Source organism: Colossoma macropomum, unplaced genomic scaffold, assembly GCF_904425465.1.
Source record: "Colossoma macropomum unplaced genomic scaffold, Colossoma_macropomum, whole genome shotgun sequence".
NCBI lineage: Eukaryota > Metazoa > Chordata > Actinopteri > Characiformes > Serrasalmidae > Colossoma > Colossoma macropomum.
The window spans coordinates 182,853-209,098 of record NW_023495845.1 but is presented as its reverse complement, the minus strand read 5'-3'; the positions used below and the strand labels follow the sequence as shown (position 1 = coordinate 209,098).

General features: G+C 39.1%; 1 protein-coding gene across 4 annotated transcripts in view; it reads left to right on the top strand.

Moving 5' to 3' along the window:
• The window catches only part of cadm3 (cell adhesion molecule 3), a 154,582-nt gene that overhangs the window by 90,017 nt on the left and 38,319 nt on the right, over positions 1-26,246 (top strand). For all 4 annotated transcript variants that reach the window (XM_036563627.1, XM_036563628.1, XM_036563630.1 and 1 more), the window contains exons 3-5: positions 20,274-20,426; positions 23,541-23,693; positions 25,519-25,656. In XM_036563627.1, coding sequence (XP_036419520.1) covers positions 20,274-20,426; positions 23,541-23,693; positions 25,519-25,656 — 444 coding nt within the window. The remainder of the gene's footprint in view (positions 1-20,273; positions 20,427-23,540; positions 23,694-25,518; positions 25,657-26,246) is intronic.

The window sequence follows — 26,246 nt, the reverse complement described above, 5'->3', positions numbered from 1 at the left end:
TCTTCATATTGACCAAAATAATTGTAATTATGATTTTTGCCATAATCAAGCAGCCCAAGGGTAGATAGGACAGTCCTCCTTCTCTCCCATCACTCAGCATGATGCTAGTCAATGTGGGTGTCAATTAGCTAATATTAGCTGTTAGCAGAGTTCAAGTGAAGTGCTACCAGCCATCACTACTTCTTCAAAGAATTCTGCCCAACTCTGAACGGTACTGGAGTTAATGGTGCAGCGGTTCTCAGCTGTAGTCTCCTGAGCTCTGCACATTTTTGTGCTTTTCCTGATCTCGCACCCCTGATTCAGCTCGCAAAGGCCTTCACAATTACCTGATGAGTTGAATCTGAAGTGTTAGAGTGGGGAAAAACATAAAAAACTGAGACGAGCACTGGGTTCTCAGCACTGGAATTGGGAGACACTGAAATAAACAGTGAATTTTCTGTGTGCGCTTGATGTGTATTTAGCTGTGGATATCATCATTCAGACCAAACCGCAGTAGATTTTTAATGGGTCCGTGAGCAGATGGTTTGAGTGTGTGAGCGCTGCCAGCCTGGTTAGCCAGAGTGACACAGACTGTAGCTAACGAGGATGGATATTTACACTGTAGAGCTTACTTCTGCTGTATGCTAATATGCTAACACTGTACCTTCTGATGGGTCACAGCAAAGCCTGTACCATTCTATACACGCATAGACATGACTAATAAAGATATCTGTCCAACGTTCTGTCTGGCTCCACACACACACACACACACACACACACACACACACACACACACACTGCATTAAGAGGCTGTAAATGGTGTCTAACACTTAATTGTGGTTGTCTGTACATTTGATTTGATCTCTTTATCACTGTTGAGCTAATTCTGAGTGTGACTGTGCAGCTTTGGGTTCAACCAGGTTTCTCACAGCGTTTTAGAGTGAGGGAAGAAGAGAGAGGGGACAAAACTTAAGAAGTAAGGAGAGGAATGAAAAAAGATAGAGAGGATGACAGAAGGGTGGAGAGGGCAGACACACCCTGGGGGGATAATGAAGTGTGTGTGTCTGTGTGTGTGTTTGTCTTTTTCATAGATTTTCAGAACTGTTCTGACTTTGTAGGAAACTAAGAGAAAAACAGACTGAATCTACTATTTCAGAATCCACAGAACAATCCTGAGTTTATAACCGCATAGCCATTCCTTTTTGTTGCTGAGGATAATCTTGGGTTTAGAATTAGACTTATTACATATAAGTTCACTGGTACTGCCATTCATTTTACTTACTTTTGGCAAGAATTATGCTGATATAATGTATTTCATTCTCTTGATGTACACATTTGAATCCATTAAAAGCAACACTCTCAGTGTACTTACATATCTAATGCATATTAGACATTTTATTATTATATATAGGTATATATGTAGTTATATAAAATACATAGGGGATATATTATTTTAACACGTAGGTTATATATATAATAAACTAGGGATATATTATCAGTACATATAGGTAGTTACATATGTAATATATATGGTACGTATTATTATTATATATATGTAGTTACATATATGCAATGTATATGGGACATTATTATCGCATACATGCACTTGCATGTAATACATATTTGAGACATATTTGAGACATGTACATGTAACAATGTAATATATTACATATGTACAATATATGTGGGACATAGTATTACATATACAGTCACATGCAAAAGTTTGAACCCCCATGGTCAAATTATATGCTTTGTTTTCTAAATTAACCAATCAAACCAGTCAATTAACCATCTTTATTATGTGTACAATTTCAGCAAAATAAATAGTAATTGTGCAGTGTGTAGAGGTGGATGTGTTAATTTCACTCAGAAATCATCAAAACAAGTTTTGGCAGCCAAACCTTTGCAAGCAACTTGTAGGTACTTATATATATGTATATATATATGGGACATTATGATTTACTTACGTATAGGTAAAACATATGGGACATATATGACCCCAAGTCTTGATTGATGTTGCATAAAAACAAATGTGTGTGTGTGTGTGTGTGTGTGTGTGTGTGATGGTTAAAGAGAGCAGAAAATGAGAGAAGGGCAGTTATAGGGCAACATCTGGCACTGGGGGATGAGAGGAAGAAGAAAAAGAGAAGAGACATGAACGTTTTAGAGCTCCAGTGAACATCAGCTGTGACCTTTTCTTGCCCTTAGAAGACAGTTCGTTTACTGTCAGATAGATGAGGGAAATCCTGAGCACAGAAAATAAGGGCTACTTTAAAGGGTAGATGTCAAGGAAAACTGCATTGTTCTGGCTGCCTTTTCTTTTATTAAAAGTTAAATTAAAGAGCATGACATACTCTGTAAACATTGTTGAACTTCAAAATAGACCACTTAGTCCCAAATTCATACAGTCCATATTTAAACAAAAGAACACTAGAGGCAATTTTTTATACTTATTGTGTTCTGTTGCTTTCATACAACATACAAAAAGTAAATTAAAGAGGTTCAAACAAATACATATGTTTTAAATGTAGGTTTCTAATATTGGCGATTTCTTCTGTCAAAAAAGTCCAATCAATGCAGTATATAGCAACAATGGAGACTGAAAAAATGGTCTTTTTGTAGTTGTATCATTAATGGTTAGCAGCAGCTTAGAGTGAAGTGTGCATTGTTGTTACTTAGCAACCGGTGGTCAGTGTAATGAAACAGGTAAGCCTACTGTGGGAAAAAATGCTGTTATCAGATATAACATCACTGGTAGAACACTTTCTAGCAAATGAGACTGTGTGATCAGAACTAACTGCTGTATCAATGGAAATAAGGTTGCAAAAATGCGTTTTGCATTTATCGTGGTTGTGATGTCACAACCATACAAATTTTACCTATCACTGCCCATTCAGCAGACAGGGGTTTAGCCCACCCATTCATATTGATGTGGTCTGTAGGAGAGTTATTGGTGGGGAAGATTTATGGGGAAATGATGTCCTGACTATCAAGAATGCATCATTACAGTCTTCAAATGATCTAGACATCTAAAAGGAGTAGCTGAGGTTTATTTTCTTGCACCTCTGAGGATTTCAGTCTGAAATTAACAGTCTGTTCTGTACATTTCAGCCTGAGTTGCTTTTGAATGCAATACATGAAAGCCAATTGGAACAGAGGTCATTTGCATGTATAGTTTGGCGTGAAAAGAAGTAAACACAATTCTGCAGCAAACTAAAAAGCAAATGTTATTGTGCTGTTACTTTGTGTTTGACTAACATAACTAACTTAAACATAGAAAAAAAATAAAACTGTAGTTGTGGCACGGTTTTGACACCCTACTTTTCCCACTCTTTCTTGCAGAATGCATCTTGATATGCAGTACAAATACACAGAATGTTTAAGATCTACCCACAGATTTTCAATAATGTTCAAGTCAAGGGACAGTGAGGGCCATACCAGAGCTTCATCATGAAGCAAGAAATGGTGGATTTTGAGATCATTTTTTGGATCATTGTCTTGTCATAGAAGCCAGCAACTTTTCAGTTTCAGTTTCCTGACTGACTGCCACACTTGGTTCTGGATTTTGCTGATATTTAGTGGAATCCACTCTTCCATCTACCCGTGCAATGTTTCCTCTGCCACTGGCTGACAGAGATACCAACGTATAATAGATCCACCACCATGTTTTACAGTTTGCAAGGTGTTCTTTCCATCAAACACTGCTCCTTTTTCTCCAAACATAAACTTATATTCGTTATATCATATTATTAGGAACATTATACCAATACTGTGTAGGGCCTCTCTTTGCTCTCAAAACAGCTTCAGTTCTTCATGGCATTGTTTCTACAAGATGTTGGAAACATTCTTTTGAGATTCTGGTCCATGTTGACATGACTGCATCATGCGATGCACATTTTTCAGGGGCGCTTTGATGCTGCAAATCTCTACATTCCAAAGGTGTTTTATTGCATTCAGATGTGCTGACTGTGAAGGGCACTGAAGAACACTGAACTCATTGTCATGTTCATGAAACCAGTTTGAGACGACTTTTGCCATGACGTGATGCATTATCATGCTGGGAGAAGCCATTAGAAGATAGATAAACTGTGGCCATGAAGTTGGTATTAATGGGCTTCACTACCTCCACCAGCCCATTGACACAAGGCAGGTTCAGTCCATGAATTCATGCTGTTTACACAAAATTCAACATCTGTGTGCCTCAGCAGAAATCGAAATTCAGGCAAGGCCACATTTTCCAGTCTTCAACTGTCCAGTATTGGTGAGCCTGGGCCCACTGCAGCCTCAGCTATCTGTCCTCGGCTGACAGAAGTGTCGAGCATGGTCTTCTGCTGTTGTAGCCCATTCGCCTCAAGGTTTTCTGTGTCGTGCATTCTGAGATGCTTTTCTGCTCATCACAATTGTACAGAGTGGTTATCTCAGTTACTGCAGCCTAGAAAGACTCAAACCAGCCCGTGTGGCACCAACAATCATGTCTCCGTCAAAAACACTGAAATCACATTTTTCCCCATTCTGATGGTTGATATGAGCATTACCTAAAACTGCTGGCACATGTCTATGATATTATGCACTGCAGTGCTGACACATGATTGGTTGATTAGATAATTGCATGAATGAGCAGGTGTACATGTGTTCCTAATAAAGTTCTCAGTGAGCGTACCTTTAATGATTGTAGCCAAAGAATAGAATGGTGCTCCACCACTACGGTCAGTTAAACCTTCCTGCAGGTCCTTTTCTGTGATATGGGGGTTTTACTTTGCCTTTCTGACTGGCATACAAGCAGTTTTTCAGTTTTCTTAATTCCAGGTCTGTCCTTGACTTCCACAGTTCCCTTCAACTACCATTTCTTAATGACATTTTGGACAGGGGAACCTGTAAGCTGGAAATGCTTTGATATCTTTTTACAGCCTTCTCTTGCTTTGTAGGCATCAGTTAACTTCATTTTCAGATCCACAGTCAGCTGCTTAGTAGAGCCCATGGTTCTTAAGTGTTAGCAGAAGGTTGGAAGCGTCAGAGAATTTGTTATGATCTGGAATTATCATCAGCTGACAGTCCTTATGACAGTTCTTGACCTGCCTAACCTGTCCTATCCAGTCAGGTTAGGCATAATGAGTTAATTTACAAGTGATGAGTGGTAATGAACGAATACGTTCATTTACAAATGTAGGAGTTTGCAAAACAAACAGACTGTATAAAAACTGTATAAAAACAGCCTGTTTATTCTAAGGACTGGCTAAGGACTAAAGAGGGTTTGGAAAATGAGCTTGTATAAATGCATTATAATTGGCACATAAAGGCAAACACAGAAGTGGACTTCAGGAGAGGAAAATAGGAAAAATGTAGAAGTGTAGAGGCCCTTTAAGGCTTTTGCTGCCATTAGCAGGAGCCCAGCAGTGCTTAGCAGCAACAGATATACAGCACAGTTAGGCAGTTAAATAATGAAGGCTTTAGTACGTCTCACATACCATAAACATCACACAAACGCACACTTGAAGCTTTGTAAGCCAACTCAGTGGGTATTGATTCCTTCTTTGATGTTTGCAGAATGCTCTCTGAGACTTGCATTGGCATCATGACTAATTTAGCTATAAATCATTAAGATTTAAGCACTTCCTTTCAGCCGTAACCAGCGACTGCTGTCACATCAGTATGTGTGTGTGGAGTATGGGGGTTGTGTGTGTTTAAAAGTGACCAAGCTCAGTCTTTCCTCAGGGTGCGCCCGAAGATTTTGAAAAGCGAATGGGACGTTTTATTGTCAATCAAACTTCAGTGAAGTGGAAAAACAGAAATAAGAATTTGAGATGCACTTTGAAAAACATAAAGCAAAGCTGAGAAATGCTTTTGAGACAAAACAGCGCAAGAGAGAAGAGTGAAAGAGAGGAAAGAAGAGAGAAATAGGGAGTGAAAGCATAGGAGAATGTGTGAGAGAGAGGAGAACGAAAGTCAAGGAAAGGGGGAATGAGGGAAGTGGCGGTGCTCATTTTGGGGTTGTTTAATTGCTCAGCAAAGCCAAAAAAAATGGTTAAAAATAATATTAAATATTAAATAAAATAATATTCTTGACAATAATAATTCATCATGTTCATGTGTTAACTCTGGCAGCCATACACTTTATTTATATACTTGTGTATGTATGTTTCATAGGTTTGATAATTATTTTACTTTATTTTTAACCTGGTTAATCAATTTCACCACCCAAAAAATGTCAGGTGGCACAACCACACATACTTTATTTTGAAGTTGTTTACCTCTACTAAAAACATGTATTGACTTGTCTTTGGCCCAATCCCATTTCAACCCTTGCCCCTACCACTTAGCCTTTAGCCCTCCATTTTGTGCATTCACGTCTAGGGTGGGGTGTCCCTATTTTTGCTTAGATGGAGGGGTAGGGTGAAGTGTTAGGGCTACATGGCCGTTCAAACAGAGGTTTTTTTTTCTTCATAACAAGCATAAACAATTGCTAACAGTATGCTAATGTCTTGCTAGCTAGCTAGCTAAATTTCCCCTTCCACCTTAAATAGTCCTACAGTACTGACGCCTGAAGTGGCAGAATGTAACTGCTGCTCCATTTAAGGTGGAGCGGGAAAATTCAAACAAGAAGCTGGCGAATAGCAGACTTCAGCTTCACATAAGCAAACATTTAGGGGTGGGTGATACAAAATAATTGTCTTATCCCCCCTCTTTGAAAGCATATGATGCCCTAAATGTAGCTAAAGACCAGCTGTGAGGTTGCTGAACTTTACCATCCTCTGCTATTACTGCAGATTGGCTAGTAGCCTGTTAATGAAGTAATGTTCTTTTTTTATCTGAGGGTTGTCCCATTTCATAGAGGAAGATTTCAACCACTACCCCTTGTAACTCAGTTCCACGGGACAAGGTGAAACTTGAAAACAAGGGGTAGAGTGTAATTAACTATTGAGATGAAATAGGTGTAGTAGAGCAGGAAAATTGTGCAAAACTGCAGGGTTCTATATAGTACTAAAAAGGGTTCTTTGGTTTGTAACAATAATGGCACACTTTTTAGTGCTACATAGAACCCTTTTCAAAAAGGTTCTATGTAGAACTACATCTGCAGCACATTCTCCCTCAATCTGATGAAAGATTTTATGATGCAAAGAACCCTTTAATCATGCAAAGGGTTCTTTGCATCATGAAAGAATATAGAACCTTTTTCTTTACTAAAGGACCCTTGAAGAACCATCTTTTTACAGAATGTATGATTAAAAAAATGACAAGTGTTTAATAGTTGTGAAAGAGCTCCTGACCCTGGCATTGCACCGTGAGGGTCACTTAAGGTTTTCTTTATGATGTCATACCCTGCCCATGTTTTCTTAAAAGCATGCCAGAATAAAAGTGCTTTTTTAACACTTTACTTAATCAACATACACCGACCGGCTGGCCAACGATGAACAAATTGAACACCCTTCCCTCCAAGCATGCAGTGGAACCTACAGTGGCCCTCATGTTTTCTACTGTCACCTATCCCGATTTTATTTTGCTTCTTCATGTTTTTGCTTCTCCTTTGCTTTTTCTTGTGATAAATAATAAGTAGGATCCTCCATTTGTTGGAATTTGTGCTCTCAAAGCTCTCACAACACAGAATGGTTAGCCAGCACCAGCAGCTGCTTCAACCAAAAAAAACTGTCTATAGCAGAGGTCCTAGAGATCTACCTTCATTCAGAGTTTAGTTCCGACCTGTATCCAATAAGTTGCCATGTCCCTTACTTACTTACTGTGGCTAATTGTGATTGTAACTAGGCTCTGCAGGAAGGCAGCTATCCAGGACCAGGGCTGGAGACCACTGCTCTGGAGCCAGTGTTTGGTTTGTCTGTTCTGGGCTACTGTAAAAACATAGCAGCACAACATGTACATCCTATGTAGATATGAAGAGTTCATTCTAAGCTAATGAAAAACAAAGATTCGTTGCTACAAGTGATTATACAAAAATGAAAACATGGTTTTGTATACTACATTTCATTTCTACCAATAGACCCCCCTAAATCTTACACATCGCACCTTTAAACAGCTTCTTGAACATCTAATTTATGTTAAACTGAATGTGTCTTTGATGCAAAAGTGAAAAATTGATAGTAGCAAATAAATGTCTATGACAGGAACTACATTTCCTTCTGCCTTTCCCTTCTGTTCCCCTCTCTCAATCTCTCTCTCCCTCTCTCTCTCTCTCTCTCTCTCTCCCTTCCTCCCTCTCTCTCTCTCACACACACACACATACACACACACACACACACACACACAGAGAGAGACACATGAGATGAAGTTAATGCTCTATAATGGCATATCATATGGAGTTATTTCAATCCACTAAACAGACCTCTTTGTAGCTTTGAACTGATTTTGGTTTTAATGGCAGTTTATTTAATACTAATGCAAAGGCTTTCAAATAAAACTGTTGTTGTGAACATTTTACTGGTTTTTACTGTAGAAATCATAAAGAATTCCCCTTTGTACAGGTTACAAGAAGACTTTCAAAGATATTAATATTGATATAGATATAGGGATATCAGCCTTTGATAACCTATCAGTGTTATTTGGTATCAGACTGAAAAAATAGTCACATTGCCTGACCCTAACAAAATCTTGTATCTCCAAAATGGTAACTTTAAAAGATAAAAAACAAACTTAGCATTAAAGAAAGTTAATAAGATTTTATTCTAAGTAATTTTGGACTATTTCTATTAGCTGATTCATCATGAAATGTTCAATTTAAAGAACTGTTTTCAAACGGTGGAAAGAAAAAAATTGCTGGTGTGATGGCGATGATATACTGCTTAAAATTTCAGCACTCCCAACTTAAAACGCCTTCCCGCGCCTCTGACTGGAGGTGGAATTACAGCAGGGAGGTGAAACAGGGCTAGAGGGAGAGTCCAGGGAGTGAAAGACAGATGGGTGGAGGTGGAAAGGAGGATGGAAGAACGAGGGATGAAGCAGATGGAGAGGAGATGAGAGGGATGGAAGAGGAAAATGGAAGTATGAAGGGGTTATTTTTCACTGCCTGCTATTGAGACAGTATTTATTACATTTCACTTTGTGTTATCTCTCAACCACACACACACACACACACACACACACACGTACGCACACACCCATGCACACACACACTCACGCACACACACACCCACACCCACACATCCTGTCTTCTCTTTACCTGGAAAGTAAGAATGGGCCAGGTGACAAAAATAGAACATCACAATACTTGACGGCATCTTCATGATCCACAGTGTGCATCACAAAGCGTACTCATGACGTATGAGTACACAATTGATAGTATTCTGATTACGTCATAATTGCGCTGCCACCATTTTGGCTGGCAATTTCAAGTTCATTCAACAGTGCTGTGGCTGTTTGTAATGAGATCACTATCAAAGCCATAATCAGTCCAGCAAAGACAATGAAACACGTTTTTGAACACTTTTTAAATGTTTCTAAAGCACATTAACTATTGTATCTGAGTGAACTGACTCGATTTCATTTCATCTGTGATTGTAGTGGTGACAGACGAAAGCTAAAATCTAAACGGCTGATATTTCCCGTTTCGTTGCGTTATTATTTTCGCGTCGCAAACCGCACACTAGCACACTAAATAGTATGCAAACAATAGCGCACGTGCCATTAGAAGTGCACTCATTAGTGTGGTGGGTGAAGTACAGAAGTGTGTAGTTTGGGACACGGTACTACATCAACCAATGAGACACGATCAGCAGCTCCAAAAGCAGATTAACTTAGCTTCACTTTGCTGCACGTTAGCAGTAAACATTTCCAAGCCAATGTTTGAGGTATTTGTTGATCAAGGATGCGTTTGTTGAGGTAAACGGATGCATTTATTGAGGTAAGCTGGTGCTTCGTATTCGCCAACTTTAGAAATTCGTTCTACTTTAGGCGCCTCAGTGTAACTGCAGTACCATTTAAGGTGGAATGGAAAAGTCAAATGAAAAGCTGGCGAATAAGAACCTAATTTGAGCCTGGTATGTATGTGTGAGTTTATTATTTAAGCGCTTTGGGAGCTTTGTTAGCCACTTTTATTAGTTTTTGTAAAATATCACGCACTGGAATGTTCTGAACTCTGGATACGTGCAGGCTGCACGGATCCAGTTCACCAATCTAGCTAATCTTCTCACAGCGTTTTCTGGAGACGCACCTAAAGCGTCTACATATCTTTAAATCTTTTTGGTGGTCATTCTGGTCTATTTTTCTTGGTTTTTATCCACCTGTAGTAACGGTGATGAGACGAGCTCCGTCAAAGCACAGTCAGGTTTGCAGCTTGCCTGCCAACATGGCGACGTGGTCTTCTTAATGACGTAATCGAATACCATGAACACTAATGTGATGTCAGAATGGGCTGATATCCAATCAGCAACTCCTTATTATTCCTTGTATGCAGTTACTGTACACTGGTTGTTGTAGTTTTCAGGCTCTCTATAATTGGAATAAATGTGTCTTTTTTTATAATATATGCTTTTATTTAGTGTTCTGCAAGTACTGATGACACCAATCATGAACTAATTTTATGCAACTAAATAAGTTTTAGGCATAACATAACTAAATCCTTGTTAACATTCTATATTTAAGTATTAACTTGTTTCAAACCGTTTACAAGCCTTTTACAAAACCTCCAGTCTTTGTTCATTCCTTTTTGTCATTGTTAGCAAAGATGAAATGTTATCATGTTGGTATACAGTTACTGCCTCTATTTCCATCTTTTTCTCTCTTTCCCTTTCTGTGTTTCTCTCTATTTATCCCACCCCCCTCTCTCTTATCTTTTGCTCACCCTGCTTTTTCTCTCACTTTGCCGCAGTGCTGGTTGGGTGTAAATTGTGTTACTTTAAATATATGTGTTTTCCCACACCCTTGAAGCAGTGTGGCATGTGTGTGCACGCGATTGCATATGTGTGTGTGTGTGTGTGTGTGTGAAAAGCAGCGTTCATTAAGCCCAACTTCATGTTTCTGAAGTTTTGTCTACCCCTCTCAACTCACTTGTCGCTGATTGCTTTTCTGTCATAAATCCACACTCCTTTTAATTTAGATTGCGCGCGCACAAACACACACACACACACACACACATGCAATGACACTTGCACACACGTTCAGTTTGCCAAATGATGGCTGCCAAGCACATGTCCTGACATAACCGGTTAAATGGATCTTTGGCTATTTGGAGCTTGTGGAGTAAAAGCTCCCTGCAGCTACGGCTCGTGTATCTGACCCACTAAGTGCTTAATAACTGCTAACACAAGGATAATTGGTTGCCAATAAGTAAGCTAGCACTGCATGGAGTTAGCTTGAGGCTTATTTTAGCCTGTTAATCCACAGGCTTGGGCAAGGTGGGCAAGGCCAGTGGTAATGCTAACATTGGATTAGACTGAGGCTATTGAGTTTGTGTGTGTGTGTTTGTGTGTGTGTGTGTGTGAGAGAGAGAGCGAGAGAGAGAGAGAGAGAGAGAGAGAGAGAGAGAGATGGATTGTTTTAACAGAATTCTCTTATCATTACTGTGGTAGGTCTTTACTGTGCATCTGACCGTGTAAGTGTTTAATAACTGCTAACATGCTAACACCAGGATAATAAGTTGCTGATAAGTAAGCTAGCGCTGCATGTTGTTAGCTCGAGGCTTATTTTACCCTGTTAATCTAATGGCTTGGGCAAGGTGGGCAAGGCCAGTAGTATTGCTAACAGGATTCGATTGAATTTGGGTCACCGCTTGTGCGTGTCATGGATTGTTCTAGCTGAGAATTTTCATAACATTTTTGGCAGGTGTGTGTGAACCACTAAGTGTTTAATAACTGCTAACATACTAACACAAGGATAATTGGTTGCCAGTAAGTAAGAGAGCACTGTATAGAGTTGCTCAAGGCAAGTCCTTACAGGAAAGTCTGTTCACTCTGTGGCCATCTTTGCAACGCCGCTGTACAAGACCAGGCTCCTGTCTCTTGTAATGGTTTGAGACCTATAAATTTAAAACTTAAGGCCAAATTACTGTTTCAAAAACATATTTGAAATAAATATAAAATAAAATCTGACAGACCTCATAAAAGTTTGTAGCATTTATCTCAGTACCATATGAAAATGGGTTGCTCTGGCTACTGCGCTTGCGCAGATCTCTGAAACGAGGGTTGCTTTCCCTGCTCGCGGCATAACCGGTACACTGATTGGCTTTTCTTATTGAAGGGCCAGACTTTCCCCACAAACAGATGCAATAATGTTTTTTTTTATTTTGATATATACTGTTCTGGCAGAGAATTCCTTTTGAAATGTGTATCTAAGTGTTTAACAGCTGCTCATATGCTAAAGCAAAGATAATTGGCTGGCGATAAGTAATCTAGCGCTTCATGTTGTTAGCTCAAGGCTTATTTTAGTTCTGGCAAGGGTGGTTGTAATACTAACACTGGATACTATGTGTGTGTTTGTCCATGATGGTTGTTGTTCTAGCGGAGAATTCGCCTATTGTTCTTTTGGAAGACCTTTGTTGTGTATCTGACCTTCTACTACTACTAACAAATCCTTATGTATAGCATTTTAATTTTAGTTACAGAACATATATATATATATGCATAAGGATTTGTTAGTAGTAGTAGAAGGTCAGATACACAACAAAGGTCTTCCAAAAGAACATATATATATATATATATATATATATATATATATATATATATCAAGCAGGAATGCTGGAATCCCTGGAATGCTGTTCAAGTGCCAACCTTTTACCAAATGAGCCGTAAGTGATCCTAGTAGTTTGCAGTAAGCCTGTCTCAGCAGAGTGAAGTGGTCTGCAAATGACCTACTAAATGTTTAATAACTGCTAACATGTTAACACATGGACAGCTTGTACACTAGCACTGTGTAGTGTTAGCTCAAGGCTTATTTCAGCCTGCTAAACCACCGGCTTGGACAACATGGGCAAGGCCAGTTGTAATGCTACGTTTGACTTAATGTAGAAGTAGGAAGCTCTGAATTACGGCATTTTTGAACTTTGTGAATAACCAACTTGGTCAGCAAACTAAAAACAATAAATAACAAGAGCAGCGTTCATGACTGCACAGTTTATGGTGCGAAATAAGCACGATTTTTTCTTACAAGCTAAGCAGTAAGCAGTGCTAAAACAGGCTATCCTTACCTGTTTTCACTGTGTCTAGCAAGTGCAGCCAGGTGAAGGATTTGACAGTGTTACACTGACTAGTGGCGCCAGGACTGCTGCTTTGGGTGGACACGACAAATTTGAACGTGGGCCAAATCTCCTGAACAAACCTTCACCATCTTTCCAGTTTACCAGCTTTCAGTCTTTGCTTCTCTAAACATTTAAATGTTGTCGCTCTTTATCAAGTCAGTGTGACAGAATACTGTTTTATGTGTCAGTTAAGCAAAAATCAAACTATATTTGCATTAAACATGAAATAATATTGTATATATTTAAATATATTAAAATGATTGGTTCTATATGTAGCGTTAATGTGGAAACAGATCCAAGATACAGCACATACTTCTCAATTAAAAGTAGAGAAGTGGCACTTTTTAACTGTTGATGGCGTGAACAGTTTGTATGAACTCACATGCTAAACTTGAGGCTAACAACACCTTCCCAACTTTTCAAGTAAGAATTCCCAGTCAAGGGCTTTCTTTGGTTTTTACTAGTTGGAAAACCGAGTTACTAGTTCAGTGGAGCATAATGTTTACACTGGATCCTACTGGGTTGGGTAATTCAGTGTACATGTGTATGTATCTGATAGGTTCTACTGGCAGAGAATTCTCATATCATGCTTTTGGAAGTTGTCTTATTGTGTATCTGACCTATTAAGTGTTTAATAATGGCTAACATGCTAAAACTAGGATCACTGGTTGCTAGCAGGCCAGTAAGCACTGTATGTATTTAGCTTGAGGCTTATTTTAGCCTGTTAATCCACTAGCTTGGGCAAGGTGGGCAAAGCCAATTGTAAAACATTGGATCCTATGGGGGTGGGTAATTGAGTGTGTGTATGTGCATGTATGTATGTGTGTGTGTGTGTGTGTGTGTGTGTGTGTTTGTGTGTGTGGCAGACTGTTCTAGTAGAGATTTCTCATAACATGCTTTTTGCTATCACACACATACAGGCACACAGAGAAATGGAGACGTGAAGAAAGACATACAAAGTAACACGTCCTCAAATAAGCTCAAATGCACACACTCTCTCTCACACACACAGGGCCAGATGTGCTGGAGAAGGAGGGAACTAGGCGGGGAGGGAGGATGAAGAGTCTCTGGCACCCCTACTGCACTGAGTCTATTTATAAAGGCGCTGTTTGAACAGAAGCCCTCAGCACACACAGTTAAAGCTGAAGCAGCCTCAGGCCTCTGTCGGGTCAGCAATAGTCTTTCAGCAGGACAGCACAGACTCTGTACAGGCCACTTTTAGCCTAACTCTGAATGGGGTAATCCCAGTATTAGGGCTACCAGACATAGACTAACAGCATACTGCCTAGAAAATATTGAAATAATGACTGTCATTGTTGTGAAGAACTTGTAGATCTAGAGCCATACTAACAAGTATCGAAAAACAGAATTAGTTGTTGTATTACTAGCTTCTATTGTACTAATTTCATAATTAATAAAGGACACACAATTTTAATGCACAGTTACTGTTTATGTGCTGAATTGAACATATTGGAAAAAAAAATAGTAAAACATAAAATCTAGCCTAACATTTAATATTTTGTTTTTTCCCAAAGCAGGATGTGTATTTTTTTCAAAAGTCAGAATTGCCTTATAAAATGTAGCATATTTTTGCACAGGCTACATTTTATGTTTACGTTTATTTTTTTCCCCAATATGTTCAGTTCAGCAAATGTACAGTAATTGTGCATAAAGTTATTACAAATAATAGCAATGACCTTTGACTTTTACTGTTCATAATAATTTTCAAGTCATGCGCCTCAAGATTGGATCATCACTTCTTAAATACAGGGCTTTCTGGATATTCATTTTATTATAAATTCTAAAATTCCTTTTTTTTAGCATTCAATATTTTAAACATTTATTTATTTCTGTCCTGTGGTTTGATGTGTGCTTCTGTTTGTTAGGGTGAGAAAGCTGGAGCATTGTTTGTTTTTTCTCAGTGGTCAGTTATACGGTTATATAGTTGGTTGTTGCCTTTGATTTTGATTTTGAAACAATTCTGCATGTATGTGTATACGTGGGGTTCTATGCGAGCATGTTTGTTTTGTAAGCACATGTAACTGAATTACACCTCCATTGCATACAATTGTATGCAAAAGTCCAAAATGTGCACCCTTCAGCATTAGTGGTTAGTTCACAGATGTGCAAGTTGTCCATGCCATTGGCACTAACACACCACTGATACTGTGACAGATGCTGGTTTTTGAACTCGGCACTGGTAACAATCAGGATGGATCTTTTCCTCCTATGTCTGGAGAACACAGCATCACAATTTGATAAGTGGACTCAGACCACAGCACACATTTCTTCTTTGCATCAGTCCATCTCAGAAGAGCCCAGAGAAGTCGGTAGTGTTTCTGGATATTGTTGATATATGGCTTCTGCTTTGCACTGATATATGGCTTCCACTTTGGGTCCTAACTTGCATTTGTAGATGCCTTGACAAACTGTGTTTACTGAAGAGGGTTTCCCAGCCAGTGTGGTTATATTAATTACAGAAGCATGTCTATTTTTAGTCCAGTGCTGTCTGAGGGATCAAAAGTCAGGGGCCTTCAGTATTGATTTTCAACCTTGACTTTTGTGCACAGAGATTGCTCCGGATTCTCTGAATATTTTGATAATGTTATGGATTATAGTATGAATGATTGGGTATGAATTAGCATATACTTACAAAATTTGTTGATGTTGATAAGGTAAAATATGAAATTTCTCTCCTTTGTGCTATTGTCAATCACATACCAGTTTAAATAGATTACAAATCATCAGTTTTCAGAACATTTTACCTACTATCCCAACTTTTTTGCAATAGCGTTTGTACTTTGGCCAGGGGTGCCCAACTGTAGCAGTTGAATTTATCTGTTATGGTTGTGTGGGAATCTCATACTGCAACATACTATATCGTTTTTTTTTGTATTCATGTTATGTGGAGTGAGTTGGTCAGTGTAAGAGAGACTTAAGAGAATCTGCCTGATGGAGATTATGTTGTATTGCCATGTGGGGTATATCAATATGTCAGTTTCAGCTGATGCTGCAAATTATACATATCTGTATGGAAATGCTTGGAGATATATATAAATATATATTGAATATAGAACGACAGATTCCTGTAATGGATGTCTGCTATGAAATGTTTTGCATTGGATTGCTGCAATGGATTACTGCTCATTTAATACGTATATGAATATATAAATGAACAGTAATCCATTCCAGTCACGAAAAGCAAAAAAAAAAGATAGCATGATGGCAGCATTTGGCTGGTGTTTGAGTGGTGGTGGTGGGGTGAGGGGTAATCCCAGCATTAGTGTGAAATGGGTCAGTGATAAAACCAGCAATGTGCTGCTTTCAAGCACTACTGGAAATGTGGTAAAATGTAAATTATGAGCACATTAAGGTCCTTAAGGTTTTTGAAAAAATTAAAATCCACATTCAAACCCACTGATTCATTTCTCATTCTTTCATTGCTTGTCTCCATTCTTCAGCCAGCTTTATTCATTTTTCTGTCTCTCTTAAAGCGCCTGCGACCTTGAACAGTACGCTTCAAAATTTGATGTTTTTCTGTTAGAAATGGGAAATTGTAAAACAGTTTTTACATAAAAATCACAGTTATAAAGGCATAAACAGGGCTGGGCCATAAAGGATTATGCATAAAATGCCAAAAAAGTAACTTAGTATTTTATTACTGTTAGACAGACAGTAATGAGATTACAGACACTAAGTCGATACACTGCACGATTGCACTCCAAATATTTTCACAGAAGCAGCATGTTCCTTTTCTTACACTGAAGAGATAAATGTCAACGTCAGAAAATTAAAACAAAAGGTTAACCCTGACACACTGATGATGCGTTTGCCTTCTGGTGTTCGCTGTGCAGATATGTATTTCAAACTATAGAAAATCATTTTTAAGCAGTTAAAGGATCTCATGAAAAAAACAGGAATTCCCAAAACTGGAGTTAATGAAATTATTAAAAAATTGAGATTATTTGAATCATGAGAAAGCAAAGTAGCAACCAACTTCTAAGACCAAGCTTTGGAAAAAAATCCCTGCAATTTTTTTTGAAAAACTGAAAGTAAGTCTCTTGAAAAAAAATAAGCTGTAATTAAGGCAAAGGGTGGACACCCTACATATTGAGAAAAGTAATATTACATCATTATTGTATAATTGTTTTCTGTTAAACATATGTTTTCTGCTTTTTTCCTGACGCTGAAAAATGAATAACTTGTGCTTAAAGGCCGTTTTGACTGTAAAGTAGATAAATAAAGGGTAGTCTCTGACTCCTGCACAGTATATCAGTGATACATGGATGATACAAAGGTGGATTGTTGGATGTGGAATGGATGGGTGGACAGATAGAAGTTTGGATGCATGGATTGATGAAGCAATACACAACTACTTCAGAGAGAAGAAAGATGAGCATGTGCAGGTGGATGGATGAATGGATGGATGGGTGGATGGATGGATGGATGTACAGCCTCTACTTTGGAGAGAAGAGAGGCGGGAGGATGGATGGATGAATCCATGGGTGGATGGATGGATGGATGAATGAATAGATGCAGAATGAAAGGGTGAGTGGATGGATAATTGCATAAATTGATGAATGAATGCACAACTACTTGAGATTAAAAGGTGACAGAAACAGGATGGATGGATGGATGAATAGATGGACAGGCTCTCTACTTTTGAGAGAAAAGAGGTGAGAGGATGGGTGGATGGATGGATGGATGGATGGATGGATGGATGGGTGGGTGGGTGGTTGGGTACGTGGATGGATGCATGGACAGCCTCTCTACTTGGGAGAGAAGAGAGGTGAGAGGAAAGATAAATGGCTAGATGGATGAATGGATTGATGGACAGGCTCTACTCTGTAGAGCAGAAAGGTGAGTGGATGGATGAATGAATGGATGGATGGTTGGGTGAGTGGATGGATGGATGGATGGATGGATGGACAGGCTCCCTACTTTGGAGAGAAGAGAGGTGAGAGGATGGATGGATGGATGAATGGATGGATGGGTGGATGGATGGATTGATGGATGGATGGATGGATGAGTGGATGGACGGGTGGATGGATGGATGGATAGGCTCTCTATTTTGGAGAGAAGAGAGGTGAGAGGAAAGATAAATGGCTAGATGGATGAATGGATGGATGGACAGGCTCTACTCTGTAGAGCAGAAAGGTGAGTGGATGGATGAATGAATGGATGGATGGTTGGGTGAGTGGATGGATGGATGGATGGACAGGCTCCCTACTTTGGAGAGAAGAGAGGTGAGAGGATGGATGGATGGATGGATGGATGAATGGATGGATGGGTGGATGGATGGATTGATGGATGGATGGATGGAAGAGTGGATGGACGGGTGGATGGATGGATGGACAGGCTCTCTATTTTGGAGAGAAGAGAGGTGAGACGATGGATGGGTGGGTAAATGGATGGATAGGCAGGCTCTCTAGAGGAATGAGAGGTGAGAGAACCTGGCATATAAATAGAAACTGAAATCACAGAAAGATGATTTAACTGAATTAAATTCAGTTCTAATTATATACCACTGTTTAAATCATAGCCCTGAAACAGCTTTACAAGACAAATCAATCAAAAGAATGAAAAAACCTGTGGCTGACTGTGTTAAATACATAAACACATCTCATCACTGTCATGTCAATTCTTACATTACATTGCATTAACATTCTTTAGAGTTAGGAATGTTTTTTCTTTCTCTGAGTTACCATTTTGAAAATGTAGGGGTTTTTATTTTTTTGCAAAATGAGAACATGGTAGGCAGAGAGGTCAGTCTGTAAGGGTGGTTATATATTCTTTTATATAAAACTTTTTATACAGCTTCAGGTTATCAGTCATTAAAAAGAACTGGTTGTGTAATCTAACCTTTCCAAACTGGGCCTGATAGTTGGAGGTCTAATTTAGCACCCAAGCTGCTTAGTGTGATGTAAGTCACAGTGACAGCTGATGGACAGAATGGTTCTGCTTCAGCATAACGAAATTCATGGAACTGATCAAAGAGGTGACTCATTGAAATAATGTGACGATGAACGGCTTCATAAAATCTCCCGTTTGTCACTAATGAAAAGAAAATCCAACATAATGTCCTGGGGGAGGCTTGTAAATGATGTCCCTTAAAATCACTTTACCTTCAAAATTCAGCTGTAACGTTAAAGTGATCTGTTCCAGTTTTTAGACTAGTAATTGGTTTTGCAACATTAGAGAGATTTTATACACATCTCTTTGTCCCTCTGCAGTGCTTAAGCATTCCACAAGACATGGATGTTCGTGTAATCAGATTTTGGAGCTCGGAATCTGTTCCATGTTTTCTTGAATGAAAAATGTAACCAGAAGCCTGTAGCAACAACTTGGAGGCAAAACATGTCAATATCAATGCAAAAGAATTTAGCTGTGATGCTGCAGCAAATAATCAGCCTTACTGTAAAGGAACTTTCCAGCATTTTTAACTTAACTCTTTTCCGTGTCTATATGGGAGCAACAGTCCATTGGCTTCTATTATAAGTGTGTTTTGCTTTTTTATGGACAGAATGCTGTGAAAATTGTCTTGTGGTAACTCACCGTACGCTACAATAGAGCGTATAGCTTTTAAAACATAGGCTTATTATAAAGTTAATAACGTTAGTCATAATATTTCTATGAAATTGATAGGAAAGCTACATAGTTATGAGTGAGGCATTGAAATGTGCACTTTAAGGGGTTAAATGATGCTTATCCTGAATTTATCCCTCGTTTTGCAAGCGTTTGGGCGGCTTCAGGATGGACAATAGGCCATCGATTGTAGGCTGAATAATGCTCGCTATTTAAAATAGATCAGGCTTTGCCCTGGGCTACACAACCGCTGTGCTTAATGCAGAGGTCACATCTGTGTGCTAGACACAAACAAATAAGCATGCGTGTACACACAAATGCTTTACATACACCCACACACACATGTGTGTGTTTGTATTTAGACTTTTAAAGCCTTCTTTATAAACTTGAAGAGCCACTATTCTTGTGTCCCATTGTGTGGGCGTCTGCTTGTGAAGGATTGGTTTATTTACTGACGTTCTCCACATCTGAAACATTCTTTCATTCTGATAATGATTATGACAATGATGATATTGTGTTTCTGTCCCTTTAGATGATGAAGATCCATTCCAGCCGGTGACTTCAGATGAGACAGTGGCTGTAGGGGGCACGGTGACCCTGACCTGCCGTGTGGCAGAGAGCGATAACTCCTCACTGCAGTGGTCCAACACTGCACAGCAGACTCTATACTTTGGAGAAAAGAGAGGTGAGAGAAAAGGGCGGCTGGGTAGATGGATGAATATATGTATGTATGGATGGATAAGTGGATACATGGATGAACGGATATATGGACATGTGGATAAATGGATGGATGGATGAATGTAGTTGAATACAGCTGCAGTCGTATGCAAACATTTGAATATCTCTCATCAAAATGACATTTTGTTGATTTTCTAAATGAAAACAAGTTAACATGCTCTACAGCGAGCAAATGTAAACATGGCATTTTACTACCAAAAAAATAATAAAACAAAAATAAAAATGTGCCATAACTTTTGCACAGGCCACATTTTATATTGTAATTTGACTGGTGAAAACATTTATATAGAGTTGTGCAAAAGTTTGGGCACCCTGTGCAGATGATGTTTTGTTGAAAATAAGTGAAAATAAGTAATACATGGCTGGATGAATATATGAATACATGGATGGGTGGAAATATGGATGGACATATAGGTAGATATATGGATGAATGGATGGATGGATGGAAAACTTTTAATGGAAGCTAGTGGAGAAATCATTTATTCTAAGTAACTTTGGGCCATTTCTACTGCTCCATTCAGCATTGGAAACAATATATACCTGGCAATTTCAAAACAAATGAAAAACATATGTATATGGATATATTAATGGATGGGTGGGTGGAGGGATAGATATATGGTTGGGGGGTTATAGCTGGATGGGCAGAGATTATGTCGTTGAGATGTGAGAAAAACAAGCAGATTGGGATGAGATATGGTTGGATGGATAGAGGAATGGATAGATGGGTGGGTGGAGGGATAGATGGACAGGTTCTCTACTTTGGAGAAGAGAGAGATGAGAGAAACCAGCATATAGATGAATGGATGGGTGGACAGATAGGTGGATAGATAAATGCTCAACAAGCTCTCTACTTTGAAGAGAAGAGAGGTGAGAGAAACAGACAAATGGATGGATAGATAGATGAATGGATTGGATGGAGGGATTGGTTGACTGGATGGATGGATAAAGGCATATCAGACTATTTCAGAGAGAAGCAGGTTAATGGGTGGAGAGAGATAGATGGATGAATGGTTGAATGGGATGAATGAAGAAAAAATGTGACAGAAATAGTGATGGGTGGAGAGAGGTTAATGAATTCACAGATGGAGAGGTAGATGAACGGATGGACAGATATACTCAGAAAGACTAAGGAGAAAGATGGAGAAAGACCTGTTTCAAGGAGAAAGCGTAAGAATGTATGAATAAACCGGGAGAGAGAGAGAGAGAGAGAGCAGTCTAAGCTGGGGGGAAGAGCAGAAGGCAGAAAAAGGTGCATTAAATGAAGGACTGAGTGAGAGAAAGTGTGCAGAGCAAGAGAGCAAGTGATCCACTAAAAGGAGGAGAGAGGTCAATAAAAGAGGAGGAAAACATACACACACACACACACACACACACACACACACACACACACATACACAAACTTTCTAATGCACGTACAGTTTTGGGGACTTTTTTGCTTTTTTTTGCATTTGAGGGAGGATCAGATGCTAAAAATATTCAGACACATTTCCTTTTGCTCCTTCTGAATCTATTAAATCACCTCTCCAGCTAAATCATTCCCTCTGTATTAAAGAAGACTGATCTGAGTTTGAGGGCAGGACTTCAGATGTTGTGGGGGAGTAGCATGAAGGGACGGAGGGAAGATTACAGAGAGGGATAGTTAGAGATGGAGAGTGGGCGATTAGACATGGGGAGGAGAGAGAGAGGGAGAGAGAGAGTAGATGTAACAGATTGGAGGTCAGTGGAAAACAGTGCCTTATGAAGACAAATTAACTGACCTTCATTTACTGATAAACCATGAAGACAACACACACACACACACACACACACACACACATACACACACACTTTCACAAGATTACACCCTCTCACAGCCGCAGCTGCACTCACACTCATGCACACAGGTTTCTTTTTATGCCATGTTAGAGCATGATGTCATACATATATTACTGTATTATATAATATGCAATGATTTCCATGTGTATCTATATACATGTAAGTACCTATATGTAATAACAATAATAGATACTACTTTTCAATAAGACTGCTCTTATGTAGGGTTTTTAAACACCTTTAAAATAATTAATAAGCAGCTATGTCACATGAACAGAAAGGCAACTGTGACCTGTTGCTTGTCAAACAGTGAGCCCACATTTATCTATAATGTTGCTCAGATATTGTTGGTTATTTATCTTTGTTTTCTCCCTCAGTCAGCACTAAACCTGTCAGCTTCATCAGATATTCATATTCATCACATAGAAAAGCTGACTGTAGCCCTTTTATTAATGTGTTATAACAGATTATGAATACATTTTAAGGTTTTAAATTAATACAAGAGGGTTAACTAAAGTGGTACCTAATAATATAAACTGCACATATGAGTACCTATATGTAATAATGTCCCATATATATTATATAAATACATGTCACAATATGTCCCATATGTGCATATGTGCAATAATAAGAAGTCTTATATGTATTATATATGTAAGTAGCTATATGTACTAATAATACATCCCATACACACATATATATATATATATGTACACGTGTGTGTGTGTGTGTATGCGTGTGTGCGTGCCATGGGAGATATGTAAGTTAATTTAATTTAGCCCTAACCAAATGCTCCTCTTTCAGTTTTAAACAATGAAACATGCATTTCTAATAAAAGGCACTTCACAAAGTCAGGACAATTTTGTTGGTACAAAATTTTCTCTTTTGTCCTAACAAAGTCTGGACATTTTTACTATGAATTTGTATGAAAACGAGCACGCCACCCCCCCCCAAACACACACTCACACACACACCCACACACACATTTACTGTGTCTGCATCATAGGATAATTGCTTTTCTTCCAGCTCAGTGAGTGGAGTATTTGTTGTCTCCATGCTTTATTCATTTTCAGCATCACTGTATGATGAACTAACTACTACTTTCTCAAGTCTAAAACTCATTAGCCAGAGGTACAGTCTGAAGACACAAAGATTTGAGGCAGAAATAAGTTCCAAAAAAGTTCCATCTTCCCCAATGACAGCCTTCCTCATCCCTTTCTTTCTCTCTTTCCTTTCTTCTGTCTCTCAGCTCTCAGAGATAACCGGATCCAGCTGCACAAGTCCACGCCCACAGAACTGTCAATCACCATCTCGGACGTGCAGCTGTCAGATGATGGAGAATACACCTGCTCCATCTTCACCATGCCTGTACGGACTGCACGCGCCACCGTCACCGTGCTGGGTATGTACATACATGTGTGTACACTACCGTTCAATAGTTTGGAATTACTGTCTTCAATAATATTAAATTGCAATGTGGCTGAAGACAAATGGATAAAATAATTTTAATAGTCCTGTGCAGCAAAGATATGAAGTACAAAGATAAAAAACTGCGAATAAAAATGAATCTAAAAACATCTAAAAATAACTTTTTAAAAAAAATTTTAAAGCTCTTTTATCACTGCTGTTTTGTTAGTTATTAGTGTGTATAAAAGGACAAAAGTCATTCATTGATAAGTGATTCTAAACTGTTGAACAGTAGTGTGTGTGTGTGTGTGTGTGTGTGTGTGTGTGTGTGTGCATGTTGGCCGCAGCTGCTCTGTTAGATTCTGTGGATCTGGAGTAAACACTCTAATTAGGTCTTGATTAGATCGTAAGTACATGATTGTCAATTATCAATCTCTCTCTCTCTTATTCTCTTCCTCTCTCTCTCAATCTCTCTCTCTCTCTCTTTCTCCTCTGTTTCCTCTTTCTGTCTGTCACCTCATTCTCTCTCTCTCTCTCTCTCTCTTTCTTTCTCTTGTTTCCTCTTTCTGACCACCTCCTCTGTTTTTCTCCTCTCTCTTTCTCTCTTTCCTCTGTTTTCCCCTCTCCTCTGTTTCCTCTTTCTGTCTGCTACCTTTATTTCTCTCTCTCTCTCTTTCTCTCTCTCTCTCTCCTGTTTCCTCTTTCTGACCATCTCTGTTTTTCTCCTCCCTCTTTTTCTGTCTCTCTCTCTTTCTCCTCTGTTTTCCCCTCTCCTCTGTGTCCTCTTTCTGTCTGCCACCTCTGTTTCTCTCTCTCTCTCTCTCTCTCTCTCTCTCTATCCTGTTTCCTCTTTCTGACCGCCTCCTCTGTTCTCCCATGCTCTCTCTCCTGCTTTCTCTTTCTGTCTGCCGCCTGTTTCTCTCTCTCTTCCCTTTATGTTTCTCTTTCTCTTTTACTTTCTCTATATTTTTGTCTCTCTCTCCTTCTCTGTTTAAATCGCTCTCTCAATCTCCTGTATCTTTTATCTCTCTCCCCTCTTTATCTCTCTCCCCTTCTCTCTCTTCCTGTATCTTTATCTTTCTTTCCCTTCTTTATCTCCCTCTCTCCTGTGTTTATATCTTTCTCACCCCCCACATCTTTATTTAACTCTCTGCTGTCTTTATTTCTCTTTTCCCTCTCTTTATATCTGTCTCTCTCCCACCCCCTTTCTCTCTTCCTGTATCTTTATATCTCTCTCTCCGATCTTTTCTCTCTCCTCTGTTTAAATCTCTTTCTCACCCCTGTATCTGTATATGTGTACATCTTTCCCCTCCTTATTTCTCTTTCCCCCTGTTTATATCTCTCTCCCCTCGTTTTATATATCTCCCTCTCACCCACTTTCTCTCCTCTTGTATCTTTATATCTCTCTTCCCTCTTTATCTCTCTCGTCTCCCTTTTTCTCTTTCTCTTACCCCATCTCTCTTCCCTCTTTATTACTCTTTCCCCTCTATTTATATATTTTTCTTCCCTATTTATCTCTCTCTGTTCTGTTTATATCTCTCACCCACCCTTCTCCCTCTATCTTTACATCTCTCTCTCCCACATTTCTTTCTCTTTGTTTATATATTTCTCTCCATTCTTTTTCTCTTTCCCTCTTGCTGTCCCTCATCCCCACTCTCTCTCTGTTTCTCTCGTTGTATCACTCACTCTCGCTATCTCCCTTTATATATATTTATCGCTTCTTTCTCTGCCTCTCTCTGTCTCTCTCCTCCCTGTACCCCTCTCTCTCTCTCTCTCTCTCTCTCTCTCTCTCTCTCTCTCTCCCTCTCTCTCTCTCTCAGGTGTTCCTGGTAAGCCGGTGATATCAGGGTTTGAAGATGCGGTGCCAGAGGGGGGGAGTGTAACTCTGACCTGCAGCAGTACAGGCAGTAAACCACCTGCTCAGCTGCACTGGTACAGAGGAGCCGAGAAGCTGGAGGGTACGCACACTCTCACACACACACACTCTCACACCTACACACTCACACATATATCACCCATATTGTAAGAAAACCTGCTAACACCACTAGAGAACACCAGCTGCTGTACAGGTGATAGCAGGCGAGGAGACGATACATGTGGGAATTCTGTTCATTAAAGTCTTGTGGCCACTTGCATGAAATATCTTAAGTGTATTTTGTACATTTCCACTTACAGTCCTCTTAATCTTAAGAGAGCTGCAGAAAATCACTCCAGGGAGATACTTGTGGAAAGTGAAAAAAATACTTAAGGCTAAATTAAGCTTCAGTTTCATTTCAGTGTTAAAATACACAATGCTGTAAAACATTTATGAATAACCCATAATAAAAAGACTACCTAAGATGTTCGATACAATGCACTTAAGTGAGGTAAATGTATCTCTTAAGTATAAAAGTTATGGATAGACAAATACAGACCAGCAGACACTGCATACACTCATATTACTTACCCAAAGGTAAGTAAACTGAAAGACACAATAGTGTTGCTCTAATACATTTTATTCATGTGGAAATGATGTACACATTTGACTGAAGTAGATTGAGTAAATCAC